Below are 18,560 nucleotides of genomic sequence, written 5' to 3'. Positions count from 1 at the left end.
CCCCCGCCCATGTCTCCAGTGGGGTGACCCCTTCAGGAGTTTGCAGCCCGGTGGGCCTCTCGGCTGTCCGACCAATGGGTCTGCAAACTGATTGCCTCTGGCTTCAAGATAGTTTCTCTCCTGCCCACCAAACTGATTCTTCCCTTCCAGCATACCCTTACTCCCGGCTCGCTGGGAGGCCCTATTGGGGGCAGTAAGGGAACTGCTAAGCCGCAGGCTGATAGTGCCTTTTCCGGAGTCGGAAAGGTTCCAGGGGTTCTACTCCAATCTGTTTGTAGTCCCCAAAAATGAAAGTACAGAGGTTCAGAATGGAATCAGTTCACTCAGTGGTCGCTGCACTCCATCAGGGGGACTACCTGGCATCTTTGGACATCCGGGATGCGTATCTGCACATACCCATATGCCTCAGGCATCAGAAGTTTCGGCGATTTGCAGTAGGGGAAGCCCACTACCAGTTTGTGGCACTCCCTTTTGGCTTGGCATCAGCCCCTGGGTCTTTACCAAGGTATTGGCTCCAATTTTGGTGTTGCGACAGCGCGGGATCCCAATCATAGGTCATCTAGACGATCTCCTCCTGAGAGAGCAGCTTCACCTCAGAATTAAAGGAGGATGTGGCGATCACCATGCAAACCCTGCAGGAATTTGGGTGGCTGTTGATCCTCAAGAAGTCCGTGTTTATACCGACTCGGCACCTGGAGTACCTAGGCTTACTGCTGGACTCTGTGGAAGCGAGAGTTTTTCCCCCTTCAGACAAACTGCAGACTCTCAGAGCCACGGTAAAACGATTGATGAACCGCAGATGGTCGTCGCTGCGCTTCTGCATGGGAGTCCTGGGCCTCATGGTGGCTACCTTCGAGGCGGTACTTTACGCCCAATTTCACACCAGAGTCTTGCAGAAGGAGATATTGACAAAATGGGACAAATCTCCGTTATCCCTTGATCGGCAGATTTCGGGTGAGCCAGTCAATCAGGGACTCCCTGCTCTGGTGGCTGAGACCTTCGGCACTTCGGTCCGGGAAATCGTTCCTACCTCTGCATTGGACAGTGATCACAACGGACGCCAATCTGACCAGCTGGGGTGGAGTACTGGGAGTAGTCGACCCAGAGCCTCTGGTCAGGGGAGGAATCCAAGCTGCCAATCAATGTGCTGGAGCTCTGAATGATCAGGCTATGCCTCGCCACATGGTCGACGAGACTAAAGCCATGTACCCACAGTTGGACATTCCGTCCACAAAATCCATCAGATTTTTTTCCAAAATTGTGTTGCCTACACACGGTAGGACAAAGTTGTCGGAAAATCCAGTCGTTTGGAACGAGGTGACATTCGTTGCATACGACGGGACTACGTAGAGGCTAGTAGCCAATAGGTTTGGTCTCGTAATTTAAACTGAGCATGCGTGGCCCTTTGTTCGTTGGAATTCTCTACAAACAATCTGAAAAAGTCCAATCGGATTTTGTTGTCGGAAAATTTTAGATCCAGCTCTCAAACTTTTTCCATCTGGATTTCCGATGGAAAAAAAGTCCGATATAGCCCACACACGATTGGATTTTCCGACAACATAATCTGTTTGGACCTTTTCCATCAGAAAGTCCGACCGTGTGTACAGGGCATAAGAGGGCGTCCGATCGGGATCCAGTCAGACAATGCCACGACAGTGGCGTATGTCAACCAACAAGGAGGAACAATAAGCTCGGCTGCAGCATGGAAGGTCGCTCACATCCTTCAGTGGGCAGAGCGACATGTACCAGCCTTGTCGGCCAATTACATCCCGGGAGTAGAAAACTGGTAGGCGGGCTACCTAAGTCGCCAGATGCTGGACTCAGGAGAATGGACGTTGCATCCAGAGGTGTTCAGGCTGCTGTGCCTGCAATGGGGCTCACCAGACGTGGATCTTCTGGCCTCCCATTTCAATCGGGAGGTCCCAAGATTCATATCCAGGACAAGAGATCCTTGGGCAGACGCTTCAGATGCGCTGGTGGCTCCATGGGGTTAGTACCGACTGATCTATGCCTTTCCTCCACTAAAACTGTTACCACATCAGCTCCGTAGAGTGTAGGCCGAGGGGATTCCAGTGATACTGATTGCCCCAGATTGGCCTTGGCGTCCCTGGTACACTGACCTAGTATGCCTGATTGCGGACGCTCCCTGGTCACTACCGTGGAAGAAGACCTTCTGTGTCAAGGTCCAATTCTCCATCCTACTTTACCATCACTGGTTTTAATGGCATGGCAGCGAGGAGTAGACCAGAAATTGGCTTTATTTACCATTTAAGGGACAAATATCAGCTTTGGCTGTTTTTTTCCAATGACCCCTGGCGTCTCACTCGCTAATCAGCACTTTTATTCAAGGGATCTGATATGTAGTCCCTCCTGTGTGTCCACCCTTGCCCCCGTGGGATCTGAACCTGGTGCTATCGGCACTTCAGAAACCGCTGTTTGAGAACATCAGGGAAATTTCCTTGTTGACTATTTCTCAGAAAGTGGTCTTCCTAGTGGCCATAACATAGGCCAGGAGGGTTTCGGAACTGGCGGCCTTGTCTTGCAAGTCGCCCTATCTGGTTATCCATAAGGATAAGGTGGTGTTGCATCCACAACCTTCTTTTCTGCTGAAGGTGGTTTGGGCGTTTCATGTCAATTAAGACATTGTGTTACCATCTCTGTGTCCTAAACCGACACATCTTAAGGAGGCGGCCCTTCGTTTCCTGGACGTGGTCCGGGCTCTAAGGGTATATTTGTATGCCACGGCTCCCTTTCGGAAGTCGGGCTCTCTGTTCGTTTCGGTAGATGGTCCGAAAAAAGGCATGGCGGTCTTGTCGGCCACCATTTCCAGGTGGATTAGACAGATTGGGCAATTGGAACCTCTTGGGCTTTCCGACATCAAGTGGCAGTCGCTCAAGTGTGTAAGGCGGCGACTTGGTCGCTCACGCTTTTACCAAATTCTACAAAGTGGATGTAAGCCATCGTCTGATGCCTGCTTTGGCCGCAAAGTTTTACAGGCAGCCGTGCAATTCTGCACACTTTCCTCTGTTTTAATAAAACAGTTACTTTTGAGTATTAATGCACTGTTGCATTTGTTGACCGCAAGTTCTGATACGGTTAGTTAAAATGATGACTCCCCTGTTAGGGAATACCATTGGTTGTGGGTGAAGTTTTTTGGCTCTTCCCACCCCTCCTTATGACACTGCTTGGGGACGTCCCTACGGTCAAGATTAATGGAGCTGTGTCGGTCAGTGAACAAAAGAGAAAATAGGATTTTTGTACTTGCCATAAAATCCTTTTCTCTGAAGTTCACTGACTCACACAGCACCCTCACCTCCTATTGGTTTACATTATACTGCTTGTTGACGTACTGAGCTGCAGGAAGCAGGCTGAGCGACCATTACCAGAGGGACCGCCCCCCCCCCCCCCTGGGCGGAACTGTAAAATTCTGTTGTTTTTTCACATGTATTACATGTTCTGCCTAGTCCTCTCCTGAAGGTGGTGTAATAACCCTACGGTCAAGATTACTGGAGCTGTGTCGGTCTGTGAACTTAAGAGAAAAGGATTTTACGGTGAGTACAAAAATCCTATTTTTTTACCTATCAGAAGTCTTTGCCTCACTGTGCGTGCAGATGCATTCACACCTGCCTGCTCCTATTCCTGAGAAATCTCTGCACTGGTTGTGCCCCAATCCAGCAGCTGAATCAACTGTTGGAGACAGTTCTGACACTTGCTGGACTTTCTTGGGTGCCTTGAAGCCTTCTTCACAAATGCAGTGAAGATTTTTTTTTTTTCATGGGATTAAAGTGGAGGGCCACCCTAAAATAAAAAATGGTATTAATATTCTTAAAAAAATAAAAATGTTTTAACATGCCTGAAACCGCTGTTGATAGGCAGTCTTCCTAAATCTGGTTTCTTCCTATTCCACGGCGCTTCCTCCCCTTCGGCGAGTGGCCCGTTACCTTCTGGAACATTTGTGTGTCCCAGAAAACAACAGGGCCATTCATAAAGGGCCGTGCAACTCGCGCATGCGCAGTAGGAACCTGGCAGGGAAGCTGCATGGCTCCACTGCCCATTTTCCTTTAAGATGGAGGCACCGGCAGCCGATCTGCTGGACGGATCAGCCTCGGGCAGCCGATATCGCGAGCTCGCTGGACAGGCAAGTGTCCTTATTAAAAGTCAGCAGCTACAGTGTTTGTAGCTGCTGACTTTAAAAAAAAAAAATGCAGCCGGAACGCCCCTTTAAGTTAATTTTCATGGCAAAGAGGGGCTTTGCAATTAATTGCAAATTATCTGATTATCCTTTATAACATTCTGAAGTATATGCAAATTTCCATCATAAAAACGGAGGCAGCAGACTTTGAAAATGAATGTGTCATTCACAAACCTTTGGCCACGGCTGTATACTGGGTTCTTAAATACTATAGTGTCCCCAAAAACGCAGCATTAGCAGGATCAGTTCCTGATCACTGCCAGTGCTTGCGACATGTAGCAGAATACATTTTTGCCTACATTTATGAATACATTTGACCTTTTTTTGTTTATATAATAAAAATAAACTTTTGTAACCAAACGAAAGCTCTATTTGTGTAAATAAAAAATGTCATTTGTATACAGTGTTGCATGACCGGGCAATTTCCAGTTAAAGTAGCCCGGTGCGGAATAGCAAAAAATGCCGTGGTCATGAAACGGGTAAAACCTATTGGAGACAAGTGGTTAATATCCAGTTATATTGTGTGCATTTAGGAATGCATCTAGCTCAAAACTATTTACTGAATCTAAGTTACTTGCTCCCCTAAGAGATGGCTTGCACCTATTTTATTTGGAGTTCTAAACTCAGAGAATATTGCAGTTCGATTAAAAAAATAATTCATTTTAGCTGCAGTATTCTCAGACTTTAAGTTGAGAAGCCTCTAAAAACATAGTTGCATAGTTGGTAAGGTTGAGAAACGTCCATTCAGTTCAACCTGTGGTGTGTGAGTGTGCTTGTGTTTATGTCAATAGTACATTGTATATCCCTGTATGTTGTGATAGTTAAGGTACCCATCTAAAAGTTTTTTTAAATATCACATCCCAAAATACACCACTCCCACTCTCCAATCCCTAGAAGGGCATGACCCTTTAACCACTTTAGAGGTGTGTTTTTTATTCATTACCTTTATAAAGTTTCTTTTTATATGAAAAAAAAGTTGAGGTACAGCCAAGACAAATTCCTTGTTGAAAAACTTTAAGGTTTGAACATAAGGAAATATACCATCAAATAGATCACACAATGTAACATTTTTGGTGACTACAAAATGTAACGTCTTGTTATAAGGATGCTGATGTCTTACCATATTTGAGAATACTTGTCTGCTTTCAATCTGTTTCTATGAAACAAAAAAAGTATTAAAAAGTGTAAATGTAAACCTGGCCTCTTGTTTTGAAGCTTGAAGTGTTAGCCAAGACACTCCAAGCCTCAAGCATAAATTCTAGTATCAAACCTACAGGAAATACATTTCTGTTGCTCATGGCTCCATTCTGGTCAGCAAAATGGTGGCTGGTGTCAGATCAGTTGTCTCATGTCACCATTATTTATCACCTAAGAGCATAATTTTTCTATTTTCTCTATACAGAGCCTTTCCCATTGCGAGTTGATCACAGATGATGGTATCCGCCACCTGGGCAATGGTGCTTGTGCACATGATCGTCTTGAAGTTATCGAATTAGATAATTGTCCTCTCATCACTGATGCATCATTGGAGCACTTAAAAAGTTGCCAGAGTCTTGAGCGTATTGAATTGTATGACTGCCAACAGATCACACGGGCTGGCATCAAAAGACTCCGGGTAGGGAGCGAGCTCTGCAAATCCTCTGTCATAAAAGTGGTGAATTGAACACACATCTGCAGGCCTGGATCAACCTATGGCTGTTATGTGGGATTTTTTATAATGTTCAATCAGCTTTCAATGAAAAAAAGTTTTTTAAAACATGTAGAGAATAACAAATGGTTGGAATTGGCATATAAATCAATTGAAAACAATGCACTGCAAATCAATTTGCACTGGACTTTTGTTTTGCTCACTTTAAATTGAAAAATATAAAAAAATAAGTGGCCTTGCTGTTAGAGCTCCTTCACATATGCAGCAATACCCTGTATTTAAAGAGGGATTCCGCCCAAAAAAAAAATATTAAAAGCCAGCAGCTATAAATACTACAGCTGCTGACTTTTAATAAATGGACACTCACCTGTCCCGGGTTCCAGCGATGCCGGCAGCCGAGGCCGATCGACCGCTTGGGCCTCGGCTGCTGCCGCCGCCATTCGAGGTGAGGGAATCAGGAAGTAAAGCGAATCGGCTTCACTTCCCGGTTCCCTACTGCGCATGCGTGAGCTGCGCCGAGCAATAGGAAATCTCCGCGCTGTCACTGGGACCCGTGTGTGTCCCAGCAGACAGCGCGGCAGGGCAGGAAATGGCGTAGACTCCCGTGGGAGTCTATGCCCGGAAGTGGGTGAAAATACCTGTCCTTGACAGGTATGTCCACCCCCCTCCCCCCTGAAAGGTGTCAATTGTGACACCGGAGGGGGGGGGGGGGTTCCGATCAGCGGAGGTTCCACTTTAGGGTGGAATCCCGCTTTAAGCTGCATTTATACAGTATTTTTAAAAAGCCCCATAACTGCCCTTCAATGCCTGCTGTGACGAAATGCCTGGCACCCAACCTGGGTGCTTCTGCCAAACAGTGACTCCTGCCCTCCAAATCGTTCCAGCAGACCGAGAGCTAATACCAGCCCTTTTACCCCAAACATCGTACACAGACAACATTTTGAGGTAGTACTAAAGCAATGACTGTTTATTGAACATAAATACAGGCTTGTATACACTTCAATAGAAGGTCAGTCACTAATGAACAATAAAACCAAATATTTACCCAAAACATCACACAATTGTTTAGATAACAAGGTAGAGTTGGCCCAAGGCTAATCCCTTCATAGTCACCTCCAGGAGTTGGCTAAATTAGCCAACAGACAGAAACAATAGGTGATTCAAATAACTCAATTAACAATGGGAATGCACACCTAGGAGGCACATAATGTGAGAGACACATTTAAAAACATAACACCTTAATAAACAGACTATAGCAGGAGAACCCCAGCAACAGGTTGATTATATTAACATCTGCCTCTGGCCAGCCTTTACACTTGTAGTCAGAGTCTTCCAGCAGGAAATGCGATATTCCTAAGAACCATGGCCTGAGGTGTACCTTGGCCTAGCTGGTCATGATGCCCGGATGGCAAAAGTAAGTATCCCATAAGTATCCGATGTGACAAGAGAAACCCACGACTCCTGACTTGGTGATGAGAAGGAACCCCCAATAGAATCTGCAAACTACCCCGAACCCAACTGAACATCCCATGAAATATTGGATTGAGCCTGATGCCTGAGACAACTCGGGCATGAGGATGAACTGCTTGTGAATGAGAGGATACGTTGGGGGGTAGGGAACAAGGCCTGGCAAACCCCTGCAAATAATGGCTGAGAAGATCGAAATACTTCCAACGGCCACCAGTGAAGTAGCTCAGTGACATGCCCCCCCAACCCCTGCCTTACCCATACTTGGGGAAGTGAGAGGGTGAGTGCAAAAAGACCACTGGTAGGAGTGCGAAATGCTGGATACCTGATGGATGTAATGTAAGCGGATAAGGCCCATGTGCCATAACATCGTCAAACGTGGAGAAACTATAACAGACCCAGGACACTGGTCCCACCAGATACCATCAGGTCGTGCTTCAGCCTGAGACCTAACAACCGAGTCTGAATCCTGAACCGAGGAAGGAGGGCCAGACTCCAACCCAGGGAAATAAGTCCCATGGCATGATACAGACGTACCCAAAGTGACTGAAGCCCCTCCCCCCACCTGGAACAGGCTGGGGATCGGAAAAGAACTGGACTGACGTCCCTGAACAGTACTCCAGGCAACATGCTAGACAAGATCAGAGCCGAGAGCAGAATCCAGAATCATGACGATGTTTGCCCAAACCTACCACCTAAGGACCGTCAAGGGGACGCAGCCTAGCACACACCCTGAGAGAGACTATAAATCCCTGGGCATTAACCAGGGCCTCTATGCAACAGGACGTCAACTGGAGAAAATTAACGACTGCTTCTGACCCAAGGGTGAGCCCAGTGGCGAAACGACATCAGCACCAATCAACTAGCCCAACAGGTAGGGCTGATGGAAGTGAGTGCAAGCATGGTTGATACCGGTATGGATGCCAAGACGGCCCAACCTGAGAATACAAACTAGAGAAATGACAGACAACCAGACACGAGAACAACAATGCCCCTCTGTGCGTACCTAAGAATGAGAACATCAGCAGAAATGTCAAGACCACTGCGCGTAAATGAACCTGACACGGGGACCCCCCCCCTCGTGTAAGTGGTAATTGAGCCCGAGTAGCCTGCAGCGCAGAGACAGGCAATTAACTGAAAACTCCAGGGCTAGTGTACCCACAGACCGTGGTGGGTAGTCGTATAGGTGTGGTGAATGAACATGCATCGTATAACGTATGGTATACGGGCGAGAAGATTGTGGACAACAATCAATTAACAAACGAAACCTCAACCCATATGGATCTGTAGACGTAACCGATCCTGACGTGTGAGCCCTAGCTAACTGACCCAAGTACAAACATGAACACAGATACGATGAGACATGACAACCAACGAAGAAGAAAACAGCTACCGGCGTAAGCCATGAGTGAACAACGCTCCTCTGAGAAACTTTGAGGCTGAAACGCTATGACAGTAACGCTATGCCAGCAACTCTATGACAGAAATGTTGAAACTGAATGCTGATGCAGAAATGTAGTGACAGAAATCCAGGGGCAGAAACGCAATGACCGCAACACTAAGACTGAAACGCTGAGGCAGAAATGCAATGACAGAAACCCTGGGTCAGAAACGCTATGACAGAAATGCTGAGACAGCAATGCAACAGCAGAAATCCTGGGGTAGAAACGCTATGACAGAATGCTGAGGCAGAAATGCCATGACAGAAATCCTGGCCAGCAATGCAATGACAGAAACACGCTGAGAGTGATCGCTGAAGCAGAAGTGCAATGAGAGAAATCCTGGTGGAGAAACGCTATGACAGAAATGCGAAGACTGAACGCCGAACCAGAAATACTGAGACTGAACGGCGAGCCAGAAAATGCTGGTGCAGAACACTGACAGAAAATGCTGGAGCAGGAAATGCTATGACAGAAACGCAGAGACTGCGCCGAGACAAAATGCCGGAGCAGAAGGCTATAACAGAAATGCTGTGGCAGAAACGCTGTGGCAGAAACGCTGTGGCAGAAATGCTATAACAGAAATGCTGGGGTAGAATACAATGGCAGAAATGCTGTGGCAGAACCCAATGACAGACATGCTGGGGTAGAAGGCCGAGACAGAAATGCCGGAGCTGAACGCTTACGATGGAAACGCTAAAACAAACCCTGGGGCAGATGCTGGGCACATGCTGGGGTGAAACACTGACAGAAATGCTGGAGCAGAACACTGTGACAGCAATGCTGGGGCAGAAAAATGTTATGACTGCAACCCTGGGGCAGAAATTCTACAACAGACATGCCGGGGCAGAACGCTGTGACATACATGCCGGGGCAGAACGCTGTGACAGACATGCCTGGAGAAGATGCACATTTAAAAAGGAGAAATGCTTACACGTCTTCTTTACTGGTAAAAGAGAACTTTTCCCATTAGAAATCCTTTAGATATAGTTATCTAAATCGTCTCTAAATAACCAATCACCATAAAATGGGAAACTGACCAAGAGCTTCGTATATGGCACTTCGGCTGACCAATTTTTCAACCATAGGACTTGAATAAGCCGTGAGGCTTGAATAATAGAATCCTTAATAGCATCCACCGTAAAACATAGTGCTTCTGATATGCCAGCTCATTGCTGGGCCTGATGATCAGGAATAATCTTAAGTATCTCAACAAACTGGTCCTTTATGGACTGAGGTATCAGCATCACTTCCTGAGAAAGTATATACATATGTACAGCAGTCAGGAAGTGGTTAAGGGCCCATTTACACTTGCGTTGATTAGTAACATGCATTAAAGTGCCTATGGCTTTAAAGAGGAGGTCCACCTAAAAAAAAAAATATTAAAAGCCAGCAGCTACAAATACTGCAACTGCTGAATTGTAATAAATGGATACTTACCTGTCCCAGGGTCCAGCGATGTCGGCAGCTGAAGCCGATCAATCGCTTAGCTCGCGGCGGCAGCTGCCACCGCTATCCTCGGTAAGGGAATCAGGAAGTGAAGCGTTGCGGCTTCACTTCCCGGTTCCCTTTTCGTACTGCACGTCCCGCTATCTCCTGGGACCTGTATGTTTCCCAGGAGATAGCGGGGGTGACTGTGGGAGTCTATTCCCGGAAGTGGGTGCAAATACCTGTATTATTACTGGCATCTGCACCCCCCTCCCCCCTGAAAGGTGCCAAATGTGACACCGAAGGGGGGGGGGGGGTTTCAGAAAAGCGGAGGTTCCATTTTTGTGTGTGCACCGCATACTAGCTCATTATGAAATACTTACCTTAACGAGGCCCCGATATCTCGCCCGATACACGCCGAGGAAGCTGACATGTTCCCTCGGCGTGTCTTCTGGATATCGCAGCTCCGGCATTGAGTGGCCGGAGCGGGGGATTTCTTTCCGGCAGGGTGCGGAGTCTGCCGGGCTTCCAGCCGAAAAATCTGTGCGCAATCAGCGGCTCATTGCCGTGGGAATTTAGGAGATTTTTTTTTACCTGCAGGTAAGCCTTATTATAGGCTTACCTGTAAGTAAAAGTGAAAAAAAAAGTGAAAAATATACTATACAACCGCTTTAATCCTCCTCTGTCAGGGCCAGTGTTGTCGGCATTTCTGGGTTGACGCACGTCACTTCCAGCCACCTTTCTGAGCAGCGGTCGGCCGCAGCAATGGAGTCGGTTCCTCGTCCGTCCCCCCATCATCCCTGTGATCTACCGGCTTTGTGGGAGCCGCCCTGCCCATCCTCCCTTGCAGCCCCATGTTCCAGCATCGTGGGGGGGGGGGGCAGCTGCCCACTTCTCCCGGCGCTCATGCCAGGGGTGTGCAGTCCATCCATCCTTCACCACCCACTTTCTCCATGGCTCTATCTGGCCAGCCTGTCCATCTTCCACCTCACACTCTCCCCTCAGCTCCATCTGGCCAGTGTGCAGCCCGCCCGCTTTTCACGGCACTCATGCTGGGGGGAGAGGGGGTGTCCGTTCATCCATCCTCTCTCTCACTTCCCCAGGGCTCTCCGCCTGTGTTGTGTTGTCTGTCCACCCACCACCTTCGCTGGGATCTATCCCGCATGGTGGGGGGGGCACTACCCACTTCTCTCTTTCATCCCCGTTTCCTGCCAGCGCTGGGGGGTGGCGCCCGCCTGCTTCTCCCGGTGCTCATGCGCGGGGGGCATACGTTTGTCCACCCTCCAACCACCCACTTGCCAATCACCTGCCAGTTCACCTCCCTGGAACCCATGCCATGCATCATGGAGGGGACATCCATACACTTCCCGGTTTCTCATGAGGGGGTGGGGGGTGCTCACCTGCCTGCTCACCTCCCCGTACTCACGTGGGGGGGGGGGGATTCCCGCATGCCTCCTGGGCATCCACCCTTTCAGTCACAAGGGTTTCATCATGGCGTTTTGGCCCCAGGATTTCTGTCATAGCGTTTTCGGCCCCAGGTTTCTGTCATAGCATTTCTGTCTAGGCGTTTAGTCTCAGCGTTTTCTGTCACATCGTTCTGTCTACGCAGTTAGTCTCAGCGTTTTTCACCGTGCGGGATTCTAGGTGAGCCGTGCGACTCAGGAGCGTTTGTAACGCCATGGCAAACTGATCCATGCGATGATCTTGCTCATCCAATCTGAAAAAAATATTACTAACAAGTGGATTGACTGTATCTTCTGAATTCATGGCCTTTGCCTACTATCAGAAACCATGAATCAGACCGAGACAGAAGTACAATTAAATAACACTTGTTTATTAAATAAAAAGGTAAATAGAAAAAGCGTAGTCAAAGCATAGCCAGAGTCCAGTAACCACATCGAGTAGTCAGCCAGGCCAGAGTTCAATAACCAGATCGGGTAATCAGCCACGCCAGAAGTCAAGGATCCAAGTAGAGCAACAACAAGCAGGATAAGGAGCCAGAAGGGATGTCAGCCTGCCAGTCTTTAAACAAAACCACAGGAGATGGTTTCTGTGATGTGACCAAGGCGAAGGCAGAGGTGAAGTGAGCTGGACAGCTTTAAGTAGGCAGGTCAGATGAGCATGATCAGGAACAGCTGGTAACTGGCGAGAGATGAGAGCTGGCAATTAGCCGACAGCTGAGCAGCCAGCCCAGAGAAGGAAGGGCTAAGCCAGCGAGAGAGACGCCGATGCGTGTCGGCATCTCATTGGTCTTCATCAGTACTCGTTTCTACTGATGAAGGCCAGTGAGATGCCGACACGCGTTTAGAGGGGAGGAGCCGAATCTTTGAAGCTTCGCGAGTGTAGAGTTGCGGTGAATGAAGTGATGATTTGAGACATGCTGTTTTAAAGTTTTTATCTTGTAAGTGGATTTGTTTTAGGGCTTTTAATAAACATGCAAACAGAGTACACTATGGCACTTTTGTGTCAAACTGTGTGTTTGTTGTTTCATGTCTATAACCTACAGAAGTAATAGTGTGATTGAGCACTTATGACAAAAGTGAAGGAATGTTCGTCTGACGGCGATACAAACGCTGATTACCCACAGTCTGGAGACTGTAGGATTACCATTGGAGAGTAAAAATTGATGCATTGTGGTGGACACGAGGAGTGATTTGTCTATGCTTTTACATTCATCTTTGAGATGAGCAGGCACTTTAGCTCGTGGAGGTGTGCGCTGGATATTGGTCCGTTTGAGGACGAACACACACAGTGGTGATTGTTTTGGAAGCATTGACACAGATGAACTGTTTTTTTCAAATTTTTTGACATTTTCATTATTTATTTATTTTTGATATCATGAAATGTTTAATATAAATTTTGTATGCACATTATTTAATGAAACACAGCACTGTACTATTGAGAAAACAATATTGAATTTGGTGTGGTGTATTACTGTAAGTGTTCAGCTGTGCAGTCACATATATTGGTGATTTCACACATTTACCCTGTTATAGGAGGAAGTCATTTATTTTGGTGCTGATTGTTTTGTTTTGTTTTCTCAATACATTGAACAATGTTTTATTGAACTTCCGATATTCACATTTTACCAGTTTATCTTTGAGGGACGAGGCCATTTAAAAGTGACAGAAGGGACTGGGGGAACAATGTGCTTTAATTTATCATCTGTAAGGATAGACCAATGTTTTTCAAAAATGTTGTGGTGTTGTGCGAATCGCATAATAATGCGCATAGAATCAGCTACTCAGCTAATTTTCCTACTCTTCATTTGTGGCCTAAACAGCAGAGTTTCAGGGGCTTGTTCAATCATTCGCTTATACGATTTGATAAACAGCGACGACTGAAGCCTCATCCAACAACCGATTCTGGAGATTACCAGCTTCCATTTTAAATAATGTCTCATTGGAACAATTCCTCCGCAAAGGGGAGTTATTGTCCATATAGAATGGAGTTCTTCAAGGGACTTGGGTGTAAACTATCCGCATGTAAAACAGTATTCCCTGCTGTACTTTTCCCGTATAGGGTACCGGTTAGGCTGCCCTGTGTATCACACTCTACCTTTACATCTAGAAAGGTTATGGACTAAACATCATAACTCATAGTAAATTTTAAATTGAGGCTATTTTTGTTTGTGATCAAAAAACGTAATCCGTGTTTCCTCGGAGCCTTCCCAAATGATGAAGACGTCATCGATGTACCTGAGCCATGTGGTAACATGGCTCGGGTACATAACAAGGTCCTCGACACTGAAAAGTGACTGTTCCCACTCCCCCAGGTACGGATTGGCATCGGATGGGGCACAACATGTCCCCATTGCTACGCCCTGCACCTGGAGGTAGTGGGAGCTTTCAAACCAAAAATAGTTGTTGTTAAAGAGGAAATAAACTCAAAAGAAATATTCCCAGTAATCATATAGCTACTAAGTATAGCATTTATAAACTCAGCAGGATAAAAATTAGTGTTCTAGGATATTTTTACTGTTTCTGCAGCTTTGTTTCTTTTTCCTCTGTTTCTGCCTAAGCCGGCGCCATGTTTGTAGCCTCTAGCCTCATCTGTACTTCTGCCCTTTTCTCCCTAATCGAGCCAGAATCTCGGGCATGCTCAGTAAAGCGTAAAAAAGCCTTGTTTTAGTATACCATTACCATGGCAATGGCCCAGCAAGCCAATAAGAGCACACATGCAAATTTCCTCCCAATGTTAAACATGAATATCTTTGTTCACACCCCCTGTGATGTAGCTGGTCCAAAGGGGTGTTTCAAGAACACCAGGATCTCGTGAGATTGTGATGCCGTGGAGCTCTGCTATCAGAGGCATGGCACATAGATCAATAGACTGACATCTTGCTGAGTGTGCCATAAACGAGGGACAAAATGAGCATGCGTGAGTGACGTCACTGAAACAGATATCTGCAATATCTCCTAAACAGCACAGTTTGTGACATTTTTAAAGCCACCTACAAGTAAGTGATTTTAAATAGCTTTACATGCAGTAAAGTTGGGCAGGGGGGTTTACAACCACTTTAAGGACGTGGTTAAGTCCATTCTGGATAGCCAAAAGTCCTTTCACATGTGGGATTTTACAGTATAGGGCTTCCACGTCTATTGTAACCAAGATTGAGATTTAAAAAAGTTTTAATTCATTGATAGTCTGCAGGAAGTGAATAGTGTCTTTAATAAAAGATGGAAATGCCACCACAAAGGTTTGGAGATATGAATCAATCACCCTGCTCAAATTCTCTGCAATCCCGCCATTGCCCGACACTATTGGTTGCCCTATTGGTTGAGTGGGGTTTTTGACAATTTAAGAAGGCTATAACGTAGGCATTCTAGGATGTTCTAATGAAATCCTATAGATCTTTATCGATTGTCCCATTTCTATGGGCATTGTCAATTAGATTATAGAAGGCCTGATTGGATTTCTCTAAGTGTCTAATGTGGATGGTTTTATACCATTCTCTATTGTCAAGTATATTACACATTTTTTTATGCTTTGTGTTTTCCATCAGGACAACATTGCCTCCTTTATCAGATGGCTTCACTACAATTGAATCATTCGTATATAAAGATTGTAGTGCTTTCCTCAGCCGTTAAATTTTTGGGGATACTCGTGCTACAGGATATTTTAGCGATGTCCTTCAATGTCTGTCTGAATGTGGCTACACTCGGATTTACATGCAATGGCAGGAATTTTGTTGAAGGTTTTTTTAAAAAAGGTCACTCTGTTCTGGGTAGGCTTAGTCACGTCTTAAAATAGTTTATCTAGATCCAGTTTATCAGTTGGATCATCTGAATTACTTTCTTGAAATAACAGGGTAAAATCCCTCAAGGCATTGAATTCTCACATGGTATATTTCGACCAGTCTGTGGCAGGGCTCGAGTCCTGCGGGAACGCATGGGAACGGCGTTCCCGTACTATTCCCACAGCGGGAACGCCGTTCCCATTAGCTGCCTGAGGGCTGAGGCTATGCAGCGCGTAGTTCACCGCCGCTCCTCAGCCGCTGAGTGACTGGTTGCTAGGCAGGGGCCGCTCCGCATCTAGCAACCGGTCACATGACTTCGGCCGTGCACGTGGGCACGCACTGGCACGAGTCAGTGGGCAGTGTGACACACGCTGCGCGCCTGCTTGGATACGGAGTTCCGGACTTTCCCCCCCCCTCCCCTCTACCCAGTGCCAGACAGTCCTGGCCTCCTGGGGCCACAGCCGCTGCACTTTTCCAGTTTACTTCTCCCCGGAGAACAGAAGGGAAGAGAATACCAGGTTAGTCACTAGTGTGTAAGTTGCACTCTGCAATACCCTGCCAATACTCATCAATACTCTGCAATACCCTATGAGTATCAATACTCTGCAATACTCTGCGAATACTCTGCAATACCCTATCAATACTCTGCAATACCCTGCCAATACTCTGCGATACCCTATCAATACTCTGAAATACCCTGTCAATACTCTGCAATACCCTATCAGTATCAATACTCTGCAATACCCTATCAATACTCTGCAATACCCTATCAATACTCTGCAATACCCTGCCAATACTCTGCAATACCCTGCCAATACTCTGCAATACCCTGTCAATACTCTGCAATACCCTGTCAATACTCTGCAATACCCTGCCAATACTCTGCACTACCCTATCAATACTCTGCAATACCCCGCCAATGCTCTGCAATACATACCCTGCCAATACTCTGCAATACCCTGCCAATACTCTGCAATACCCTATCAATACTCTGCAATACCCTGCCAATACATACCCTGCCAATACTCTGCAATACCCTGCCAATACTCTGCAATACCCTGCCAATACTCTGCAATACCCTGCCAATTCTCTGCAATACCCTATCAATACTCTGCAATACCCTGCCAATACATACCCTGCCAATACTCTACAATACTCTGCCAATACATACCCTGCCAATACTCTACAATACTCTGCCAATACTCTGCAATAACCTGCCAATACTCTGCAATACCCTATCAATACTCTGCAATACTGTGCCAATACCCTGCCAATGCTCTGCAATACTCTGCCAATACTCTTCAATACATACCCTGCCAATACTCTGCAATACCCTGCCAATGGACTGCAATACCCTATCAATACTCTGCAATACCCTGCCAATACTCTTCAATACTCTGCCAATACTCTGCAATACCCCGCCAATACTCTGCGATACCCCATCAATACTCTGCAATACTCTGCCAATACTCTGCAATACCCTGCCAATACCCTGCCAATACCCTGCCAATACTCTGCCAATATATACCCTGCAATACCCTATCAATACTCTGCAATATCCTGCCAATACTCTGCAATACTCTGCAATACATACCCTGCCAATACTCTGCAATACCCCATCAATACTGTGCCAATACCCTGCCAATAAATACCCTGCCAATACTCTGCAATACCCTGTCAATACTCTGCAATACCCTTCCAATACTCTGCAATACCCTTCCAATACTCTGCAATACCCTTCCAATACTCTGCAATACCCTTCCAATACTCTGCAATACCCTGCTAATACTCTGCAATACCCTGCCAATACTCTGTAATACATACTCTGCAATACCCTGCCAATACTCTGCAATACCCTGCCAATACTCTACAATACTCTGCAATACCCTGCCAATACTCTGCAATACCCTGCCAATGCTCTGCACTACCCTATCAATACTCTGCAATACCCCGCCAATGCTCTGCAATACATACCCTGCCAATACTCTGCAATACCCTGCCAATACTCTGCAATACCCTATCAATACTCTGCAATACACTGCCAATACTCTGCAATACCCTGCCAATACATACCCTGCCAATACTCTGCAATACCCTGCCAATACTCTGCAATACCCTATCAATACTCTGCAATACCCTGCCAATACTCTGCAATACATACCCTGCCAATACTCTGCAATACCCTATCAATACTCTGCAATACCCTGCCAATACATACTCTGCCAATACTCTGCAATAACCTGCCAATACTCTGCAATACCCTAATAATACTGTGCCAATACCCTGCCAATGCTCTGCAATACTCTGCCAATACTCTTCAATACATACCCTGCCAATACTCTGCAATACCCTGCCAATACACTGCAATACCCTATCAATACTCTGCAATACCCTGCCAATACTCTGCAATACCCTGCCAATACTCTTCAATACTCTGCCAATACTCTTCAATACTCTGCCAATACTCTTCAATACTCTGCCAATACTCTGCAATACCCTGCCAATACTCTGCAATACCCCATCAATACTCTGCAATACCCTGCCAATACTCTGCAATACCCTGCCAATACTCTGCAATACCCTGCCAATACTCTGCAATACCCTGCCAATACTCTGCCAATATATACCCTGCAATACCCTATCAATACTCTGCAATATCCTGCCAATACTCTGCAATACATACCCTGCCAATACTCTGCAATACCCTGCCAATAAATACCCTGCCAATACTCTGCAATACTCTGCCAATACTCTGCAATACCCTTCCAATGCTCTGCAATACCCTTCCAATGCTCTGCAATACCCTTCCAATGCTCTGCAATACCCTTCCAATGCTCTGCAATACCCTTCCAATACTCTGCAATACCCTTCCAATACTCTGCAATACCCTTCCAATACTCTGCAATACCCTGCCAATACTCTGCAATACTCTGCAATACCCTGCCAATACTCTGCAATACCCTGCCAATACCCTGTCAATACTCTGCAATACCCTTCCAATGCTCTGCAATACCCTTCCAATGCTCTGCAATACCCTTCCAATACTCTGCAATACCCTGCCAATACTCTGCAATACCCTGCCAATACTCTGCAATACTCTGCCAATACTCTGCAATACCCTGCCAATACTCTGCAATACTCTGCTAT

The 18,560-nt window shown here is 46.4% G+C and overlaps 1 protein-coding gene across 3 annotated transcripts in view; it reads left to right on the top strand.

Annotated features, from left to right (window-relative positions):
* The window catches only part of FBXL20 (F-box and leucine rich repeat protein 20), a 694,061-nt gene that overhangs the window by 538,190 nt on the left and 137,311 nt on the right, over positions 1 to 18,560 (top strand). For all 3 annotated transcript variants that reach the window (XM_077459474.1, XM_077459476.1, XM_077459475.1), the window contains one exon: positions 5,595 to 5,807. In XM_077459474.1, the coding sequence (XP_077315600.1) occupies positions 5,595 to 5,807 (213 nt within the window). The remainder of the gene's footprint in view (positions 1 to 5,594; positions 5,808 to 18,560) is intronic.

This window comes from Lithobates pipiens, unplaced genomic scaffold (assembly GCF_037356315.1).
Source record: "Lithobates pipiens isolate NorthernLeopardFrog02 unplaced genomic scaffold, aLitPip1_a1.2 Scaffold_28, whole genome shotgun sequence".
Taxonomy (NCBI): Eukaryota; Metazoa; Chordata; class Amphibia; order Anura; family Ranidae; genus Lithobates; species Lithobates pipiens.
The sequence above is the reverse complement of the archived record's forward strand: the minus strand, read 5'-3'. Positions and strand labels throughout refer to the sequence as shown.